At 25.8% G+C, this 21,241-nt stretch overlaps 1 protein-coding gene and 1 non-coding gene across 4 annotated transcripts in view; both read right to left on the reverse strand.

The window, feature by feature from the left end:
• Positions 1 to 505: 505 nt before the first annotated feature.
• Trnay-gua lies at positions 506 to 596 on the reverse strand. The gene is given in 2 exon segments: positions 506 to 541; positions 560 to 596. It is a non-coding gene; the product is annotated as a tRNA-Tyr (tRNA).
• A 6,299-nt stretch (positions 597 to 6,895) lies between these two features.
• Positions 6,896 to 21,241, reverse strand: part of LOC113558282 (putative mediator of RNA polymerase II transcription subunit 26) — a 50,123-nt gene continuing 35,777 nt past the window's right edge. For all 3 annotated transcript variants that reach the window (XM_026963763.1, XM_026963767.1, XM_026963757.1), the window contains 2 exons: positions 12,261 to 12,827; positions 6,896 to 7,683 (listed from right to left, as the gene is read on the reverse strand). In XM_026963763.1, coding sequence (XP_026819564.1) covers positions 7,288 to 7,683; positions 12,261 to 12,827 — 963 coding nt within the window. In that variant the 3' untranslated portion in view covers positions 6,896 to 7,287. The remainder of the gene's footprint in view (positions 7,684 to 12,260; positions 12,828 to 21,241) is intronic.

Below are 21,241 nucleotides of genomic sequence, written 5' to 3' on the forward strand. Positions count from 1 at the left end.
TTTCGATATTGTATTTTTTAATTTAATGTGCAACTTAAACTAAGCAAGCTGAGCCGCTGAGGTTAGGCTAAGCTTGAGAAGTATGTTGAAAGCTTAACTTTTTTCTACTTACCTATTTTATATTTTTATATTAATAATTAAAATGAATTATATATTTTGATTTTACACATAGTGACAAAGTTACCTTAATATTTAGTAGATTTTGAATCGACTTACCAATTTAACTGTTAAGAAATTAAAGAATAATATAATTACGAATGTGTAAAAAGGTTAGATGGATTTTCTAGATTAAGTTATTTATTATTATTGTTATTATTTTATATTATTATTTAATATGTTCGAGTAACTGTAATCTGGTAATCTACTTGGATAACTGAATACATTTGGGTGATGCGTGAGAGCATAATACACACAACAAAAATAACAGTTATAATTAAATTTTAAATCACTGTAACTGTATCACCAACTGTGAAGTATATATATTCAAAATGAAATAAAAAAAATTTCCTTCGGGCCGGATTTGAACCAGCGACCTATGGATATCTATGATCTAATGCCACTACAGTCCACCGCTCTACCAACTGAGCTACCGAAGGATGTATAAGTGCTTGCTTGCTTATTCATTTAAACCACTTTTTATTATACTTTCACCAGTTCACCAATGCAAAAATTATGGCTTGGCAAACAAATAGTATTTGAAAGTATGAAATCGTTCAGTAAGTACATAGCGCCGTGTGGGAGCGCTGTATGTGTCGACTAACTGGTACGTATGTATGTGGTCTGTTCAATTTACGTTCAGGAGTAACTATTTGCGAGTACTCCTCTTGCTCATCTCTAATGGAAAGATCGAGATTCATGGAGGAGACAGATCAATTGTGAACCGGTTACTTTGTTTCTCGTCATTAGATTCACTGAATAAAAATTTATGGTTACACGAACCTTATTTACTAAATATTTGGATACGACACACTTTTCCCGTGCTATTTACAACAACAATAATTATTAATATTATTATTTCCAGTCCTACTATATTAGTATGGCTATATTTTCCCTGTTGCTAAGTGTTAATATATAATATATGCATCACTATTAAACAGATGAGATACTTTGTTCATTAATCAGTATTGTGTTACTTCCATCATTCCACTACCAAGAGCACTGCAGTGCATATGATGTTGATTGACGCTTTTTACAATAATATGATGATATTGTCAGTTGATAACACACTAAAAAGTGTCATAGTAATTTTTTTATTCAAACAGGTAGTTTAAAACTGATAACGATATACAAAAAAACTATACATTTGATTATGTGGTTTTATTGTCTTAAAAATATATCCATTGAAAAAATATCAATGTAAATTTTTATTTGATTATTTTGTTATTTTTAGAATATAAGTTAATATGATGACCTTAGTGGTCTCATCGGATATCGCCAATATTCATACTAATAAAATTAGTTTTCTAATAAATATTTTTGATTTTTTGATTATTATTGTATTAATAGCCACTGATTATTTAGTTCATATTTAACAGTTTTTGATTTATTTGAACTTAATATAGTGTCATAATACTCTGAAATAGCTAATTTAATAATTTATATAATATTTTAAAAACTAAATTAATAATTAATAATATAATTCTTCCTTTCAGTTTTTGAATAGTTAGGTATATTTTGAGGTTTAAACGGGGTTGCTCTAGATAATAGCCTTAGCTTTAATTTTTATAATAGGTCAATCCACTTTAAATTAAAGGTAACGACACAAAGTTAGTTTCATGAATGCGCATTGCCTATGTTGCGTATGAGGTCAAATAAAATAATTTTCTGGCTACTGTTAAATATAAATTTATTTTACTAATACATATAAAATTGTCATATAATATTCGCTATGGTGACACGGTATGAGATAAACGTCGATCTAGTAGAGTATTTCAAATCTTTGACAAATCAGTTATAATTGTTTAATTTTCTTCATCCAATGATATATTTTGATAATGCTTAAATCTTAAGAAAAATTACAATGCATGCAGACTTTTGGGTTGTCTGTCTTTGATCGTGGGGTTTTGGAAGCTGTATATTACGAAATTATGCTATATTTGTTGCGGTATCAATATAGTATCTGTTATTATGATCTAAGACAATTAAAATGTGGTTACTTGGAAGTTTAAACTAGACAATTAGAAGTGTGAATATACTATGTCAGTTCTACATTAGAGTTTAATTTATTTTAGACTTTTTATCTTATACCACTAAATTTAATTACCAATTTAATTCAGTACAATATGCAAGTGTGTTGTAGACATATATTATTATTTTTAGGTTTTCGGTCATACAGAGCAATACTGCCAATTTCCCTTCATCTTTTTTTTCTTTCATTGTCTCTTTCTTCTCTTTATCCGTGGTATATCTGTCTGAATGCTTTTCACGTCGGTTTTCATACTATCTTCTCATTTCCCTAGCATCGGTAGTGTTATCTTCGATAGCTTTTACTATTAAACCTATTTTGCGTTGCCTCCTTATTGCAATATGTGGTCTTTGAGAACATTTTGATGATTTTATAAGTCTTTAATTTTATAACAATTGGTTAATATATTCGATAATACGAAAAAAAAATATGAGTAGATAAACAATTTTTCATTTTTATTATTTTTTTAACAACGAAAAATCTAAAACAAAATATTTTAGTTTTTAATATACAACATATTAAGATTTGAATACAATTAATATAATAAAAAATATGTATTAATATTACCCAGTATTACAACTGATTATTATAATTATTGGTCATTTCACATTTGACAAATCACGAAATTATTATAGGTTAACCTATTATATCATTTACGTCATATTATGTCCTATATAAACTTAATTTTATCAGAGCAGCTAATTTTTATATACGATGTTTGTTACCATTATCATTAAATGAATATAATATTATAAATTACAATATTACAATGCTATGATTTTAAGATTAGGTACATAATTTTTTTATTATTATTATCACTACATATTAATATTTAATCGTACCTGTAAATTTGAATTATTTTAATGATACCTAAGGAGTACCTATAAAAATGCATATTAAATAGACTTACCATTTGGTAATTTGTAGTAGGCACTTATTCTAGATAATATCCTAAAATACAGTTATGTATTAGTACTGTTAGTATACTATGTATTAGCCATAACTAGGTAGTTACCTACGTTATTATTTTGTTTTAATTATTATAATGGAACAAGTAGTCCAAGTTTTAATGGTTGTTTAAAGTTTATCTCACGCACAGTTAACTTTTTATGTGTAATATACATAAGTACAAGAAAATTTAGTAGTTTTCAATATTATTTGGTTCTGAAAATTAAGCTGAACAATTGCTATGGACAACACAATTTATTATAGTATTATTAAAAATTTTAATCATACTATTATTTAGGATGATTAATATTTATGATTATTGATTATACATTTAGTATTGATTTTAAAATGTAGATATCTATAAATATTTATTTATAAATAATAAACAAAATACCTAATTGAAAATTAAAAAAAAAACAAGTTAAAATTACAATATCTCTTGATGTTGGTTAATATAAGTCTATAATTTATTCATTATAAAATGTGTTACATATCACTCTGTACATTTTTGGTAACTATCTACTATGAAACAAGTATAATAGACAATAGATATGGAAATATTTATGTTTTTTTCGTATAACTTTTCAAAAATAATTTTAAATCAACAATACTTTATGTAAATAATATAAATATCTATCTAAAAGTCAAGTAGAAATAATAAAATTTAATAATATTTTGCTTATATCTAGTATTAAGAACAGTAAGTAAAATATAAATCGAAACTTAACTAAGAATTTTGTAATGCAGTAATACACAATTATAATAGACTAGAATTATATAAACTACAAAGAATAGCTCGAATATCGTTTAAGTCGAACATGAATTTACTTATGACTCGTATGACTTATTTTATTAGAAAACTATATGATTATGAAGTGTGTGAATAATGCCAACAAAAATGTATTGTTGAATTGAACATACATAAAGTTAACATACAAATTCTTTGATGTATGCAATTTAACACGAGTATATTATTTTTCCAAAGAAAGTCTGTACAGACATTTTGTGGTAATAACCGAAGGCTATCTTATTTATTTAATACTACGAATCTACGATATTAAACATAGTTGTATTTAACGTGAAATAGAATAGTATTATTGAAAGAAACCTTAATAGAATTAAATAAATATTAAACAAACTCTCAGAAAAATACGTATGGAAACTTAAATGATTTCGCATTATATAAGCCCACGTAAAAAATTATGTTTTTATAACTAATATAGGTCAAATTCCATTAATAAAATACACTTTATAGATAATACTAAAAAATATATATTAAGAACAAGGATTGAAAGCTTGTACTAAATTTAATCATTGATAATAAAATTGAATAATATAGTGATCAGTGACCACTGATCATAAATGTAACACTATATAATTAAAGATGAAATATCGTTAGTGTTTTTAATTGGTTGTTGAGCAATAACTATACTTGAATAAAGGATGTAAATAATTACAGAGAAATATATTATATAACACGATTAACTTAATAAATATAAATAGATATTTAAAAAAAGGGAAAATAGTCAGTAGATAGCCATTCTATTATACATTGAGAGTCGAATGTATCTTATTCAGTTGCGTAGCGAGCATATTTCGAGCCCTAAGTAAAGTAATTAAACAATGGCCCACCCACTATACCCCTACAACATAATATATAATCTAAAACTGTATAGTGATTTAGAATTTTCATTAAAGAACATATGACAACAATTTGGTATAAAAAAAATATGTCAACTTACTATCATTCATCCACACAAATTTTAATTTTTAAGCTCAACATAAATTCCTAGGGCTAAGCAATTGCATAAGACAAATGTCGTTTAACATGCCACTGGCCTTATTATTAAGTAAATCGCTACATACAAAAAGTTTATTTAGTCTATTGTCGCATAGATATATTACTATCAATTGATCCAATTGACAATATTATTATGGTAAGTTATTTGACTATTAGTAACGAAAAACAACACAATTAAAACTATAAATATGCAATAGCAAATAATTCATTTATTAATCTATACTATGTATTAAAAATGATATTATTGTGTGAACAAATACAATAATGTATAAAACATAAAAGTTTAAAATTTACTAAATAATTTAAATATTTTTGAAAATAAAAAAAACAAAATTGTTATTTTTGTTTATTTAATATTAAATTTTAAATTTCCATTTTTATAGGAGAATAATCTAGTATGTATATTTTTTTAATTTTTTCCATTATGAATTATTTACGAGGAACCTTTTATTAAACCGACAAGTTAAGTAGCTATATTTTAATGTTTTATAAATCATTAACGATAAAATAGTTAGAAAATGATCATGGTTTTTGCTAATTTTATCGAAATTTGAATTTAAAATGGTTATAAATAAATATCGTGCCTATTAGAAGTGGATCGAACTCAAAGAATGGTATTGAATATGATATTTTTAAAAAAAAAAAATCATATTTTTGAACCAAGCATTTCAGTCTATATTATGTCTACGATTACTAACAAGTGCCCCTTGGTATATCACCAATGACTCACTTCATAAAGACATCTGCATTCGAACCTTAAAAAATGTTGCTACGATCACCTACAAAAAAGTGACACAAAACATACAGTACTCACTCAAATCCTATAATCACCCAACTATCATCCAAAGAAATTCCAAGTAATCCACCCGGTAGACGGACAGTTTGTACTATCTATTGTTTGAGTTGCATATCGCGGACACTTTGTACAGTGATAATAAATTGGTAAAATTCGATCACGGACGTTTTGTACGGTATGTAAATGGTGGTGTTTTTATTTTACATGTTTTTGCATATTTTGGATAAAATGCATATTATTGCATATACGTATTGAATAAAATGAATATTATTGCAAAAAATGCATGTTTTATAATATACTTCGTAATTAATATTTAAAATGTAATATTAATACTTCGTATCTAATTCTAGCCCTGATTATTATTATTATTATTATTATTTATGTATATTAACATTGTTAACTACCTGTGTTTTGTAATAACAAATTTTATTATATCTAGCATTTCATTTCTCAACATTTTTTTTTACCTGAAATAGTACAAACTGTCCGCGATTTTGATTTTTTCCTGCCTGAACAGGAACTGGTGCAGTAACATACTTTCTCCTTAATTGCTTTCTACGGGATGCCACCAATGGGTGATTTTCCCTTCCCGTCAATCAAATACCATCCAATTTACTTATTGTATAACATGTAAATACAAATTGTAAATATATTAAATTTTGTTTCGAATGAAAAAAAAAAATGTATTTTGGAACAGAAACGGAAATTTCATTAAACATCAAACTGAACTAATATAAACTCATTGACTCATAAACTTCAAGAACAAACCGTTTAACACATAATTTAAAATATTTTCCAATTTCACTGTATGCATGTCACATGAATAATTTACAATAGGGAATTATAAAAATCATAAAATTAGAATCTGTTAATTAAATACGATTATAATATAGTGTAACATATTATTTATTGTTTAATAATGCATGTAATGGACAATAGTCCACTACTGCATAAGTACAATATTGTTTTCTACATCATACTATTTGACTAAGTTTATTATTTTAATATGTGCATAAATACATTTAGCCAATTATTAGCTTTAAATGATGAAAACGTTTATAATATGATGTAATAAAATTATTTAATATTGTTTAGTAAAAAAAAAAATACATATGTATACATATATAAACGTATAAAAGTTTTGTTACCACATAATAATATACAATTGTGATACGTATTTCAAATTGAAAACTATAAAAAAAATGAGCAAATTGAAAACTATTTGAAGCGTCTAAGAAAACATTATGCGTATTATACAGGTAATATCACAATGTTGATATTATCACCTATTTATATAATGTTCACTTTTAATAATATTATTATATCACAAAAATAGTAAACATCTAAAATAACTACAACCTATTTGTTACAACAGTTGAACAGTATAAACGTTATACATAAATTAAATAATAAATAAAACAAAAAAATTATTAAATAATTGCAAGACGTTGTATTATACACGTATGTATGTTATGCATAACAAACGCATGCGCTAAAACAAAAACTTAGCCTTCTGCTTTTGTTCGTGGGAGTGAGGGAGGGTGATAAAGCGTCCGTTCATCTCCGGAACGATACGTTGTCGAGGACTTCGGAGGAGGCGGTGGTGTTTGAAATTGACGAACTTGCGACGGACTCGAATTGCGATGAATCGGTAGTGAGATCGGACTTTTTCGGTTCGTCTGACGAATCTCGTGAAACAGCAGCGGTGGCTGCGGCCACAGAAGCGTCCATAGATGGTCCGGCTGAGTACGATGAGAAGAACGTCAGTGCCTTCATCAGCTGATAGCTCTTCGATATCGGAATGTTGCTGTCATACAACTTCCTCGACGACTTACAATCAACATAGAACCACCAGTTGCACTTGAGTATGGTCTGGTCAAATAGTGTCGACTCTGGGCACAGGAAGCTCTTTTGCGTTAGACCGTCATCGGTGAATGCGCACACGTGGAACACCTATAACGTAAACATAATTATAAATTATAAAATTATCTCGTTTATATCATTCGGGTGTAATACTATTGAAATTATAGACATAACATGTACCGATGCTATCTTAAACAATAATTAATGGTCCACTATTTATTTTATAATTTAATTTACAGAATACCTAGCCACCATACATATGAATTAGTTAAATGCATATGATAAACATGTTTATGTCAAAAACAATAATTATAATTTTGATTTTCCAAGAATATTATAAACTTTAATAATTGTGTCTACTAGGTAATACTAATATAATCGGTATTAATTAAAAATTATGTATGGGACCGATATGGTGAAACGCTAAACATATTTTAAATATAATTATTTCACTAAAATTAAAATAATGGTGAATATTATACACGTTTATATCTTTGTATATGTGTGTATATTATACTGCAAAGTAAGTTCATTATATATAAGCCAAAAGTGACTGCATTAACGAAATAATATAAAATATTAATATATTTATTTAATAATATATTGTATTGTTATCGGACGTGAAAATTAAAAATATTTTAAATCGCAGGTCACTTTTACATACGAAAATCGAATTTAAATACATTTTTCGTGTATACTGTCTATACTACACTTAATTTAACTTTAATATGTTTTAAAAGAAATATTTAAAAATTTTCAAACGATATAATTTATAGCATCTTTATGATCAACTTAAGGTTTTAAAGAGGTCGAAGTTAAAAATATTGATGACTTTTTTTTATAATCAAGGTATAACGGGGATTTTTACGCTAATCAAATTTTTAATAAAACTAACTTTGTTTTTTTTATGATGTAACTCGAATAAAAATAATTAAATACATTAAATTTTTACAAAATTTTTTGACAATTTCTGAGTTATTTATTGGCATGGCAAATTTCAATAAATTTTTTTTATAAATGTTTATTAAAAATTATTCACTGAATGAAAATTCTTAGAAATTGAATTCTAATCTTCCCATAAGTTGCTTATTTCTCAACTAAAAAACATCGCTAATTTATAGTCACAGTATTTTTTAATAAGCGTTTAATGTTAGAATTTTGAAAATAAAAATCGCCGAAAATTTGTAAATTACTCGTATTTTATAGTTTAAATTCATAAAAGTTTTTGTTAATTCTACTAGAAAGCCAAATTAGTTGTTTATGAGCAGTTCAAATTTTTACGATATTCGATATTCGATTTTACTGATGTAACTATTAATTTATAAATTATAACTAATTTACATGAAATATTAGTTATTTAATAGATCAAGTTAAGATTTACAATTTTTGTGACTTATAATTAATATTTTAAAATATTAAGAATATATAAAATAATTAGGTGAAAAATCGTCCATTTTAATTCGTATTAAATCAAATACATCATAATATTTTATTAATATTATGTATTTTCAGAAAATAATATTGAGATTTGAGATCAAAATGAATTCAACTATTTATTTTTAATAATAGTTGGTAACAATAAATGGAACATGTTTACGTGTTTCCCATGATATTTAACTGCCGAAGTTACAAAGAAAACTTTATTTACAACCTTGTGAAAAATTATACATTCGTATAGTTACCATAAATACCATTATCTTTTGCTATTCTTTGTTTGTAAGAAAATATATTGCAAAACAAATCCGTGTTATGGTATTCATATATTTGTTTTATTTGTTTAACCTTTCAAAATTTCCTTTAGATTTTCGTTTGAACTATTTTATGCTTAAAATAATGCTAGTATGTGTATAATATATATATATATAGTACATTGATGTATGCTTTGGATAAACACATATTTTGTTTAACACAATCGTATCAATAAAGGCCAGTGAATATTTACCGTACTTCCTGGGATATTACACGCAACTTAATTAATTAATTAGAGTCTATTATCGGCCGTGAGATGGAAATAAAATAAAAATAAAACAATTTTATATTTAAAAAAAATCCAGTCATTAACAAACAAGGAGTTATGTATAGGCATTTTTGATACTTCTGTGTCTACGACAAGATGATAGTCTTAGGATTTCAACTGCGGTTCTTACACAATGTTGAATTTAGAGGACGTCGCACGTCGTATATACTAATGCGTAACAGAGCCAATTTTAAATTTAGAAAAAGTAAGTGTTACTCTATTAAATTTTTAAATTTCAGGGAATAATTGACCTATCATAATATGCTCATAACATATGAATAGTTTTTTCTAGGGTCCCGTGTAAGATTTTTATCATGTTTTTATTTTGAAGCAAGTAATCAGAGTTTTAAAATTGTATTAGATTAATATTAAGGCAATAAAATAGATTATTCTGAGTGTAGATTAAGATGCGGTAGATGGATACAACTTATGTAGCGATGTCTTTTTAATAACAATACACATAAAGTATCCAGTAATAAACACAATCAATTAAAGCATGAGACTAATGAAACTATGAAATTAAAGTGGATTAACTCAATTACAATATTAACGTTTATTTGTAATGAATTTTGAATCAGTATATCAATATATACTTTCCTTTTACTTATGTTTAATTACTTAATGGGTTTTAGTTTTTACACTTATAGATAAAACAACATACTAAGCTGTGTGTGAAACTGTATATTGCAAGAATAAAATAAAAAATTGATACAAAAGTTAATAAGGATATGCTAATGTGTAGACATTGGAATACTTTACAAGACGGGCACGTGAATAAAATTAATTAATTCAATAATAACGATAAACTATTTTCTAGATTATAGAATTTTGATACTTTCAATAAATACTATTTATATTATATTATTTATGTTTATTTATTAGCTATCTCAATGGCAGATGGTAAAGTTGAAAAAAAAGTTATAGCAACTCGTAACAAAATAATATAATCTCGCTGTATGTTTTGGAACGAAACGATTTTGTGCTGTTGTTATTATTATTTCATAATGCGTAGTGACGGTATGTACTAGTTTAGCCGTCCATAAGGCATGTGTGTGCGGATTTTCGTTATCTGTGCAAAACACACCGCCACCGAGTGTTCAACGTGAATATTTCGCTGCAGCAACAACCCTTGTCTGATTTTCCAGTAGTGTTATCTAAAGCTTCACGTCGTATTCGTATGGTTAGGTTTATATAGTTGAATTTTCGTAAGTTTAACGAAGGAAGGTACGTAAGATTTGAACGTCAAATCAAAATTACCGAAATCTCATTATTTTCATGTAAATTATTTATTTATCAATGTATTTTTTATTTTATAGCAATAATATCATAAAATATGTACGTTATTATTTGCTTATAATATAATGGACTCGATTTATTTGACTTTAAATCTTAGCAATGTAATAATAAGCTAATGTACTAAGAATCGGAGACATTATTCTATGTATTTAACGTTTCGATATCTTAGTTGTAATAATATCATTTTTAAATATAATTATTAAAAAATGGATTTTTTTATATTTAATTGAAAAATAATTCAATAATATACAATAATTCCAAATTGTTTTAAAATTATTTTAGTATTGATTTGATAATATGCTACATGTATCAATGATTTTTCCCTTTTCTTAATTATAAAACTTATTTCAACGAATGTGAATTAAATATGTGCCGTGCACATACATGTCGATAAAAACTTCTTGGCAAATGTGAATCTATATCGCCAAAATAAAATCGAATCAATCAATTTGTTAGCGAACGAGCACAAAACATGATTAGTTTTAGGAATATTCAACTCAGTTACATTCTGTCATCAATTTTCATTATATACTATTGAATACTACTGAATAGGTGCTCTATCTTTATAAAGAGAATACACTCGTATAATACACGTATCCATTTATTATTTTATTATAATGCAGACAACAATACGTTATTGGTAGTGAAAAATAAGTGTTCATACATGATCTATTAATAAATCGTCATGTAAAAGTCCTTTAACAAATCGACTGTCAAATGAATAATGAATTGTTATAATAATATATTGTCTTAATGTAATAATTACTATAATTTTGTCAACCAATATATACACTTATTGTACAGATATTCTTTTTTGATATGATTTAGAAACGAAAAATAATTTCATAATATTTAATACAAATAGTAAATTTATCTCATTAATTTGTGTGTTTGTGTGTGTGTGTGTGTGTGTGTGTGTGTTTTTTTTACTAAATTCACTTCAAGTTACTCAATACCATTTATGCGTTGAATATTTTATTTATTTATAAGTTATACTGTAAATTGAAAAATACTATAAGTATAGTAGATATAAAGAATTTACTATTTTTAAATTTAAAATATTGTGCGGATTAGTTGATTTTATTGAAAAACAATCAAAATTGTACATTTTAAAATATGACGTAACTAAATTTGGAAATCTTTGATTTTTATGATTTTATTTTTATCAGAAAATATAATATTATATATAAATATCTTGAAACTGTTTATTAAAGTTAATTTACTAAAATGCGATAATGTACCTATACTAATAATTTATTAATGAAATACGAATTGATTCTTATGAAGCTCATACGCAATAAACTAATATAAAATAGAATATTTAATCTATTATTACAAATAATCTGTTACTCACCATACAGCCCAAATCCTCGTCTCCGTACAATCCGGGAAAATGTTTTTGCTCACCACAGCTGAAGGTCGTGTCGGGCAGGTCTACTTTAGACACAAAGTTGTCATCGAAGTTCTTGTCGTATCCCACGGGATAGTATTCTTTAGGTGCGTTCATAACCTTGTGATTGCTCCTGTATTTCGACTTGTACGGTTTGATAGCTATTTTCTTGGTGACCGCCTGTTGCTCGTCCGGAACGTATCCTAAGGTAAATGGTGGTAGTGACGTAGTGGTAGTCGTGGTAGGCAACGCGGTAACAGTCGTGGTCGTCGTGGGTGTGGTTACGTCGTCGATGGCCTTCGGGTAAAACGTCTGCTGCTGTCGTTGTCGAAGAGCCATGGCTAGCTGCTCTACGCTCACGTTGTTGGCAGCTGCTACATTGAACAACGACATCATCGACGTCGGGTCTACTTCATTCGATAGAGGTGAATTACTATCGATTTGCTTCTTTTGGTTGTCAACCACCGGCACTGTCGGCATAACGATTACCGGTCGTACGTCTACTGAGTTCTGTGGACTTTGACCGAATGCCTATCAAAAAATGTCAAATACGAAATGTTTATAAGTTTAGCGCAGTGTTTATAAACATTATAATATAAAAAATAATAATATTAATATATTATATAATATCATACGATGATAGTGTAAAATATTTAAATCGTGTAGGTTATTTCAAGTCGTACAGGGTCAGCTGGAAAATGTATAATCAAGAAATAACTTAATCCGCTGTAAATTTGAGTTGGTAGAAACCTACTTTATATAGCCATGACATAGTAGCGTGTAGCGTGAGCAGTTGTGGAGCGGCAGGGTACAGTGCAAGCATAAAATGTACAGAGTTTTAGCGCAAAACGGGCGATATGTTACGGTGCTGAAATGACGGGAAATTAAAGTACATGTGATACGGCCGATTACAAAGGATTGCATAGTTTATACATAAACCTAGATAAATTACTGTTATAGTGGTGCACTAATGGAGAATCGCCGGCTAGATTATAACAAAATAATATAATATGCATAAAATATTATTGTAATACGGTTGATGATATGAAAAGAGGCACAGTAATACGAGTAGCGGACAAAGGTTAGGTCAACTTTATTAAGCATAGGTGTGTATATATATTTTTTGGAGTAGGGTCACATCGTCACAAAGCTCGTGTTAAAATAGATGACGCGTTATAATATGATCGCAGCCATGAAAGTTTTCAACCTTCTATTTTCGTATAGGATTGTTGTACACTGTCGTTACGGTTATACGGTTATTACATTTTAAACGCTATACCTGCTGTCTATAATATAATATAATATATTGTACAGAAATGATGTGCATTAATTATAATGTCATTTTAACCATTTAATGTAATTATATTATGTTATCATATGATTGTTATCTATAGTCTATAAAATGTAGTTTTACTCAGTAAGTTATAATAATATGCCTATAGAAATAACTGTACAAATATATTTATTTAATGTAGAATAATATGTTAATATCAATATTAGCTTGTAATTTAAAATGGCTATTTTTTTAATATTTATTTTTAGATTATAGACAAAAAAGAAAATTAAAAAATATATTTTTTATTTACAAATATCGAAAAATCAAATTAATACCTCAAGTAGTATTTTGTAACAAAAAAAAAAAAAAACACCTAATTATATTGTACATGATAACAACTATGAGTAGGTATTAGATATCGCAATGTACCAAATCATGTTATAAATAATAATTATAGTAATATGTTATTCACAAGTAAATAATAAAATAAATCTCGTAGGTTGCTAACCACAGATTGTGAAACGTTGATCTCTACTATTTTGAAATGCATTTCTATCAAAATTATATTATAAGTATTAGCATAATATGTATTTACTCAAATGAGCAACGTTGCAATATTCTAACGCTTCACCTACATAACACTAATAACAGTTATAAGTATGAACAGTTTGATGTTCTATAGAGTCTATACAATAACCATAATAAGGTTTTTAAACATTTAAACACAATTAATTATTATAAAATAGTATTTGCAATTTGCATTGTGCAATAAATTATACTCATGTTATTTTACTATTAATTTTTATTGTATTAAAGCAACGTAATTATTTACTTAAAATTGGAAAATTGTTTAAATAGCAATAAATCACTTTTGTTTTTAACATACATTTTTTTTCTATTTAACTTCTATAAAATAATTGGTTACATGCTATTTCCGTTGATATATATCCGGTGATAGATAAAACCGTGCCATTTTTCTAACGATTTCTTTCTTTCTAATACTATTGAATTTTATAACAAAATTATATAATTTCTTTGAGTAAATACATGACAATTCAAAAAATCTTCATAAGTAAATATTTTTATTTTTATTAGCTTATAAAATAAAAATATAATATCACTTTATTCAATATGTGTGATTAATATTATTAATATTTACTAATTTACTATTAAATTTCAATTCAAAATAAATAATATATTATACATATATCGATAAATAACTTAAATATCTAATAATCATTGTTGTTGAAGACAAACTAATAATAATAAAGAGTTATAATAAATAAAAGTTGTATTTTAAAATAAGAGCAATGAGCATTGCACTGTAAAATAAAAATATCTTTAAGTAATTTTGTGTAGTTGGCTCTAGTTTCAACTTTAAATTAATTGGTTCAAATAATAGGGAAGCAGCTATAACTATTACCGATCTAAAAGTATAAGTATTATCCCATTTATATTTTTCAACACTGTATTATACTTACCATAATTACTATTCATTATAATAAATATAGTCGTTATACGATGACTTAAATAAATTGTTGTAGTTAATATCTCTAATATTATAATAATAATTGCACAAACAATTTTATAACCTAAAATATTAAAATAATTATAACTATCTTTAAGACTTTAATTACTGTAAAATATTTCAACTTTATCGGGTCACAAAATTATATGGTACCTACCTACCATTACTATAATAAGTAATATGCAACCGTTAAAAATAATTCCACAATAATTTCATAAATATTAAATCACTCTTACATTTGAATACCTAAATAAGTGAGTTAATTTTCTTGAAACTCGATTATTATCATAATCAATACTCAAGAAACAGAATTAATATTTTATTTAGTATTATTGTAATTTTTTTATATAATTATAATAATATACATAATACAGTTCATATTTTCATAACTTGTAATTAAGCTATGTACATTGAGTGGTTTTTGAATTTATTTCCATTCAAAAAAATATTTTGATTATTATTATATAAAAATTATTCATTGTAAACCGTGCAAATTTGTATTATGTTTTTAATAAGACCAAAAACACTAGTATAGTTTTATTTCCTAAACATATTGTAAATGATTAGCAGTTTTGGTGTCTTTAAAAAATTAAATATTTTGTGAAATTAATAATTATGATTCAGTAAAAACAATTTTTAAATAGGATCCATCAACAATTGATGTATTTAAGTATAATTAAAACATATTTGTTTAGTTTTTTTTAAATATTTTAGCAACTTAAGCGTAGGAAAAACAAATAACTAAATTATTATTCAATTTATAGTATAACTCTAAAGAGAATAAACAAATAAATAATTTATAACTATTAGATAGCTGGGTATATCTAATTTATGTATAAAAAAATAATACAAACATGAAAAAAATGTGATAATGGTTAGTTTAGTCGCCATAAACAAAAATAGTGTGATTGTATTAAAGTGATTTCATTTAAAACAACTAAGCTAAAACAAAACTAGCATAACAATATTGTGCTCAGTGACCTACTTGTTAATGTGTAGATTATACATGTTTATTGTACATGACGTTTTATTATAAAATTATGCCTAACTACATATTATTACAAATTTGATCACTTATAGGCGACTGTACAATGAGTCATGACACAGCAATTTTAACAATGCAACTACTTACTTAATTAGCTTTGAATGCTGTGGTCATCATTTTAATAAATAATAACATAAAAAAAATAATGAAGTGGAATTTTAAATTTCTTTATCCAACAATTTACATAATTTAAATTTCAAATTCTGTAATTCACCATATATGTACGTAATTTACATATGAGAAAAATCATTGATATAGTATTTATTTGATGTGTAAATGTTAAAGAAAAATCCTATATTTTTTAAAACAGTTAGTTCAAAAGTATTAATTTTATTAATATAAATAGGTATATTCAGTATACAATATATTAATAAATTGAATATCAATAACTAAAAATTTAAGTTTTACAAATATTTTATAATATGAAAATAAATGTATTATACTTTATTTTATATTTAAAAGTTAAAACTAAATGTCCAGTACAGCGTTTATTTATTTTTTTTTGTAAATGTTAATATTAATGTGCTTATAATTTATACTCGACTATTTCTTCCAATTATTATAATTAGTGGCAATAGCTTTTTAATTTCTTTCCAATTGGGTTTTTTAATATACCTTTTATTTATATTATAATAAAAGACATTCAAATAATATCCCATGCAACATTATTACGATTTGATTTATGACTAGCTTAAACTGAAAAATGATTTTATTTAAATAATGTAAATTTAATGATTTGCCAGAGGGGATTATATTTCTATAGAAAGCCACTGGCACACATGTCATCAGGCATGTTGGTATCTGTTGTATAATAAAGTATTTTTTTATTCACATACTATACCGATATTATAAATTGTCAGTGATTACATATTAAAATTTGTATAAATGTACACTATCGATGCTGTTAGATATGATCACGTTGTTTGTTAATACAAATAATAAGTATAACCATTTAAAAATGAAATTGTTAGTAAAATGTTAGAGCGAATTGGTGGTTAAAATTGTGGAAAACATACAAGAATAAATATATAAAAATCACTTAAATGGACGACGCGCGACGCCTTGATCTACCCAATTGAGCATTATACACAAGCATTCATTGAGCCATGTATAAATAAATATCAGCACAAAGTGTTACTTTTTACTTAAACACTCAACGGTTCACATTTTGTCTTTGTATAATGTATAACAATCATGCAAATCATGTATTTTGATTATAGGTATTAGGTACTAAGGTTGTATACGGCAGCTTGCTAATAATAATTAGACTTCATCTTACAAAGAATGTTCATCATATGAAACGGGGTCATATAATTTTTACTTTCTCAACGACATCGCAATAATGCACTTACAAATTAATTATTACAATTTTTGGCAATCTTGTAATTAATTTAATAGGGACTAGTTGTGTTTATGAAAAAACGAATTATGTATTTGTTATTTTCATACGCAAAAAAAAAATAATTATGTAAGTATGTATCATTAAATCTACACCGAATCTTAAAATCGATAATTTTATAAGGGCATAGCATAAGGCTATACGATATTTTTGAGTAAATATAAGTATATATAAGACATTAACATTCATTTTTGAAACAACAATATTTGATTTGATTTTATAACGTTATAATAAATAATATTCAAAATCAAATTCTTTGTTTTTTGAATTACTGTATCTATTTTTAATAAACCTAAATGAATTTATTTTTAATATTGTGAACTAAAACTTTTGAGATAGGACAAACTATTATAAATGATAATGTAGTTACACAATATATTAAAAATGTAGTACAAAATCAATTGAGACAAGTAGTTTTTAGAATGTTTGTGGTATTATTGATACAATTTCAAAATAATTCTGAAGTAGCACAAGAGAAGAAATAATTTAAACTTTAATTGGTAAATATTTACAATCATTTCAGTTAATCATGCTCGTATCATGGTTATACTATTAAATTCGATACCTATATTTATATAAAATATATCTTTAAGCACATTTTATTAGTAAAAAAAAAAAAATCATGAATCCTTCATAAAGGTAGTCCCTTTTTTGTGTAGATGAATGGTACCTATGCAAGTATAATTTTTATACGAATAAAAAAATGTCAGGAATATGATATCCATTTTCACTAACTTACAATAAAATAATTCTGAATAAATTGCAAAGAGATAAAACGAGATAAATATAATATATTATAATAATGCATAAAAAATAATATTCAGTGATACATAGTTTTTAAAATATAAGTAATATTGTAACTACAGTGGCTATTATGACTTATAAAATAATATGTTTTAGCTATTTTATTAATTTATCGACAGTTGAGCCGTATTCAGAATTGTCATTCTCAAGAATGATTATATGAACCTAAAAATATTCATACACTCATACACTATACATAAAGTAGAACCACAATACATTCTAAGTAATGGTTGTAGAGACATATGAGGAATCTGTGAATAATGTACATAGATGACTAATCATGCACGTCTTACCTCGACTTTTAATCCTCGGGAAATACGCGACATATTTCATCAGACTGGAAATGATGCGACTCACAAATATCATATTAATCATAAAATAGTGAATACTATATCATATATAAATATAATGATACGTACAAAATTTGTTCCACTAGAATTAATCGCACCGCACACCACTATTAATAATATGTGTTTGCGGAAGACGACATGAAAACGGTTTGATCGAGAATTGAAGGGAGAAACGCGCTGACGATCGCGTTTTATACATTTTCTAATGGCAAAGCGAAATTAGCTTGAATAATAATTTGTGAAAAATCAGACCAACACAAAATAATTCACTATTACCACTTAACAGCTTGAGATTATTGTAAGCTATTAGACTATTATAGACGTATAAGTTTGTCAACTCGACCATAATAACAACCATGTTTCAATTTAGTAACTCCAGTCCAAATTTTCCTGACCTTTGAAATTTAAAAGTACTTTTGTGTTAAAAAAATGCAAGCAACATTATTTAGAATACGTAGGTATTCAAATACTTTTATTTAAAAAACTATCTTAAATAGTATTCGAATAAAAAAAAAGCATTTGAATACTTGACAAGATTGAGTCATCATATCACTAATATTATTCACAGGTTTCTTGAAAAGATAAACAGCTATTAATAATCTTTTACGGCTGTCATATCAGTGTTAATTTTAATTTATTGTGTTCTCGCGGTAATATAATAGGGTGTCATACAAAGATAAATGTGAAAAATCAAAGTTAAATCGTGGTTAAACAATCGCGCAACGCGATGTATGATAATTTTTAGAATATATTATAATTATTATGTGTAATTGAGGTTTATCATAGCTCTATTTAATATGTTTATTGTTTACGTATTAAAATATGAATTAAATAGGTTTGTAAGAATCGTGTTAAACCTCACTCAAATAGTTGGTAATATTATGCACTCAGTTTTTTTGTAGGCATATTACGTTGAAAATAATTGTATAAATGTACAATTTAGCATAAAAAGTGGATATTTGTGCTTTAATAATAACCTCCTGCAAGTAGGTATATAATAAAAAATTATAAATGTCAGAACCTCGCAGGTCACAGTTAGAGTACGTAGAAATACATAACAACAACAATCGCAAATATAGTTTATATATATTATATCGTTAAAAAAGACAAAATAAAATTAATTCTTATACTGTATTAGGTAGTATGAATTTCAATTTAATATTAACTGATAATATGGTTTTATCTTTTAAAATTCCTTCAGGATTATTCAGTAAGTACTTATTAAAAGGTTCGTTATAAATAGTAATTAAAATTTTAAAATGCATTTAATACTTATAATATAGTTTAGATTAAAAAATTCAAGATACAGCTTAAACTATATTATATACTTTTTATAATAAATCCATAATGTAGATTAATTATATGATATGTACACTATGACGTATAGAATGACGGAACTTTATTTCATGGTAACACACTTTTAAGGGGCGTTTTATTAAAATACTTTTTTTCATTAATTTTATTTTAGTTGTATAATATGTTATTTTTCTACTTGATACTATGTACTCAATTTTTAATGCATTATGGTAGTATAAACATGACGTTTATAACTGAAAGTTAATGTCGAATTTAATATAATATCTTGGTAATTTTGGTAATGCAAACACATTACGAAGGAAGAAACGAAGACAATCGAAGAAAATAATGTATACAATACGAGTACCTATAGTATTATAGTATATAATACATATTAATACATTTTGTTTTGTAACTATACAACTGTCCTGTTAAGTATTGTTTGATAGAAAATAATTATATGATTATTATTATATTAATAACTCATACATTTTTTATTAAAATATACGTGAATTTTTTTCGTTTTTATAACACCGTACAGCAGATAATATACTCCTTATTTTCAATCGATTCGTGTACGTAGGTAAAATGTTGACTGTGAACTCCCGAAGCCCAAAAAGCTTAAAAGTGACATTTTATTCATACCGATTGTCGAAAAATAAATGAAACACGTATATAATATATACGTTTTTAAATAAAGGTATTGTAAAAGGTTTAAAAAATAATAAAAACTCAGTCGATCAAGTGTATGATATTGCAGCCGTCGTTCTAACGCTTCATGTGACGTGCGTTCTTCGCAGGAAATCGTGAAAACAAAACTATTTGTTCAATCATGTGTTTAAACACACATATCCAATAGAGTCAAAATACCACTAAAGCTAACCGTTCAATAAAGCATTGTCAAACGAAAATGGTGATGACTATAATACACACCTAATATTATATCATTCGGTGTCATTATTTCGAAAAAAAATACTTTTGACTAATTATTATTGGACCATATAAATATTTACCTACAGTAAAAATCCTGCAAATAAGCCTTCAAATGCCCACTGGTCAAATAAACATCAACGCACGTCGATCTTATATGATGCGATTATATAATATAATAATAATATTGTGTTATCTATCTACGTCGGAATATTTGAAAACTCAATACATAAAGTTTTCGTTCTGATTTACGAACATAATTTATTTATAATCAGCAACGTATTTACAAATTTACTATTTTTTTTTTCTTTTTTTGA

This window comes from Rhopalosiphum maidis, chromosome 1 (assembly GCF_003676215.2).
Source record: "Rhopalosiphum maidis isolate BTI-1 chromosome 1, ASM367621v3, whole genome shotgun sequence".
NCBI classification, from domain to species: Eukaryota; Metazoa; Arthropoda; class Insecta; order Hemiptera; family Aphididae; genus Rhopalosiphum; species Rhopalosiphum maidis.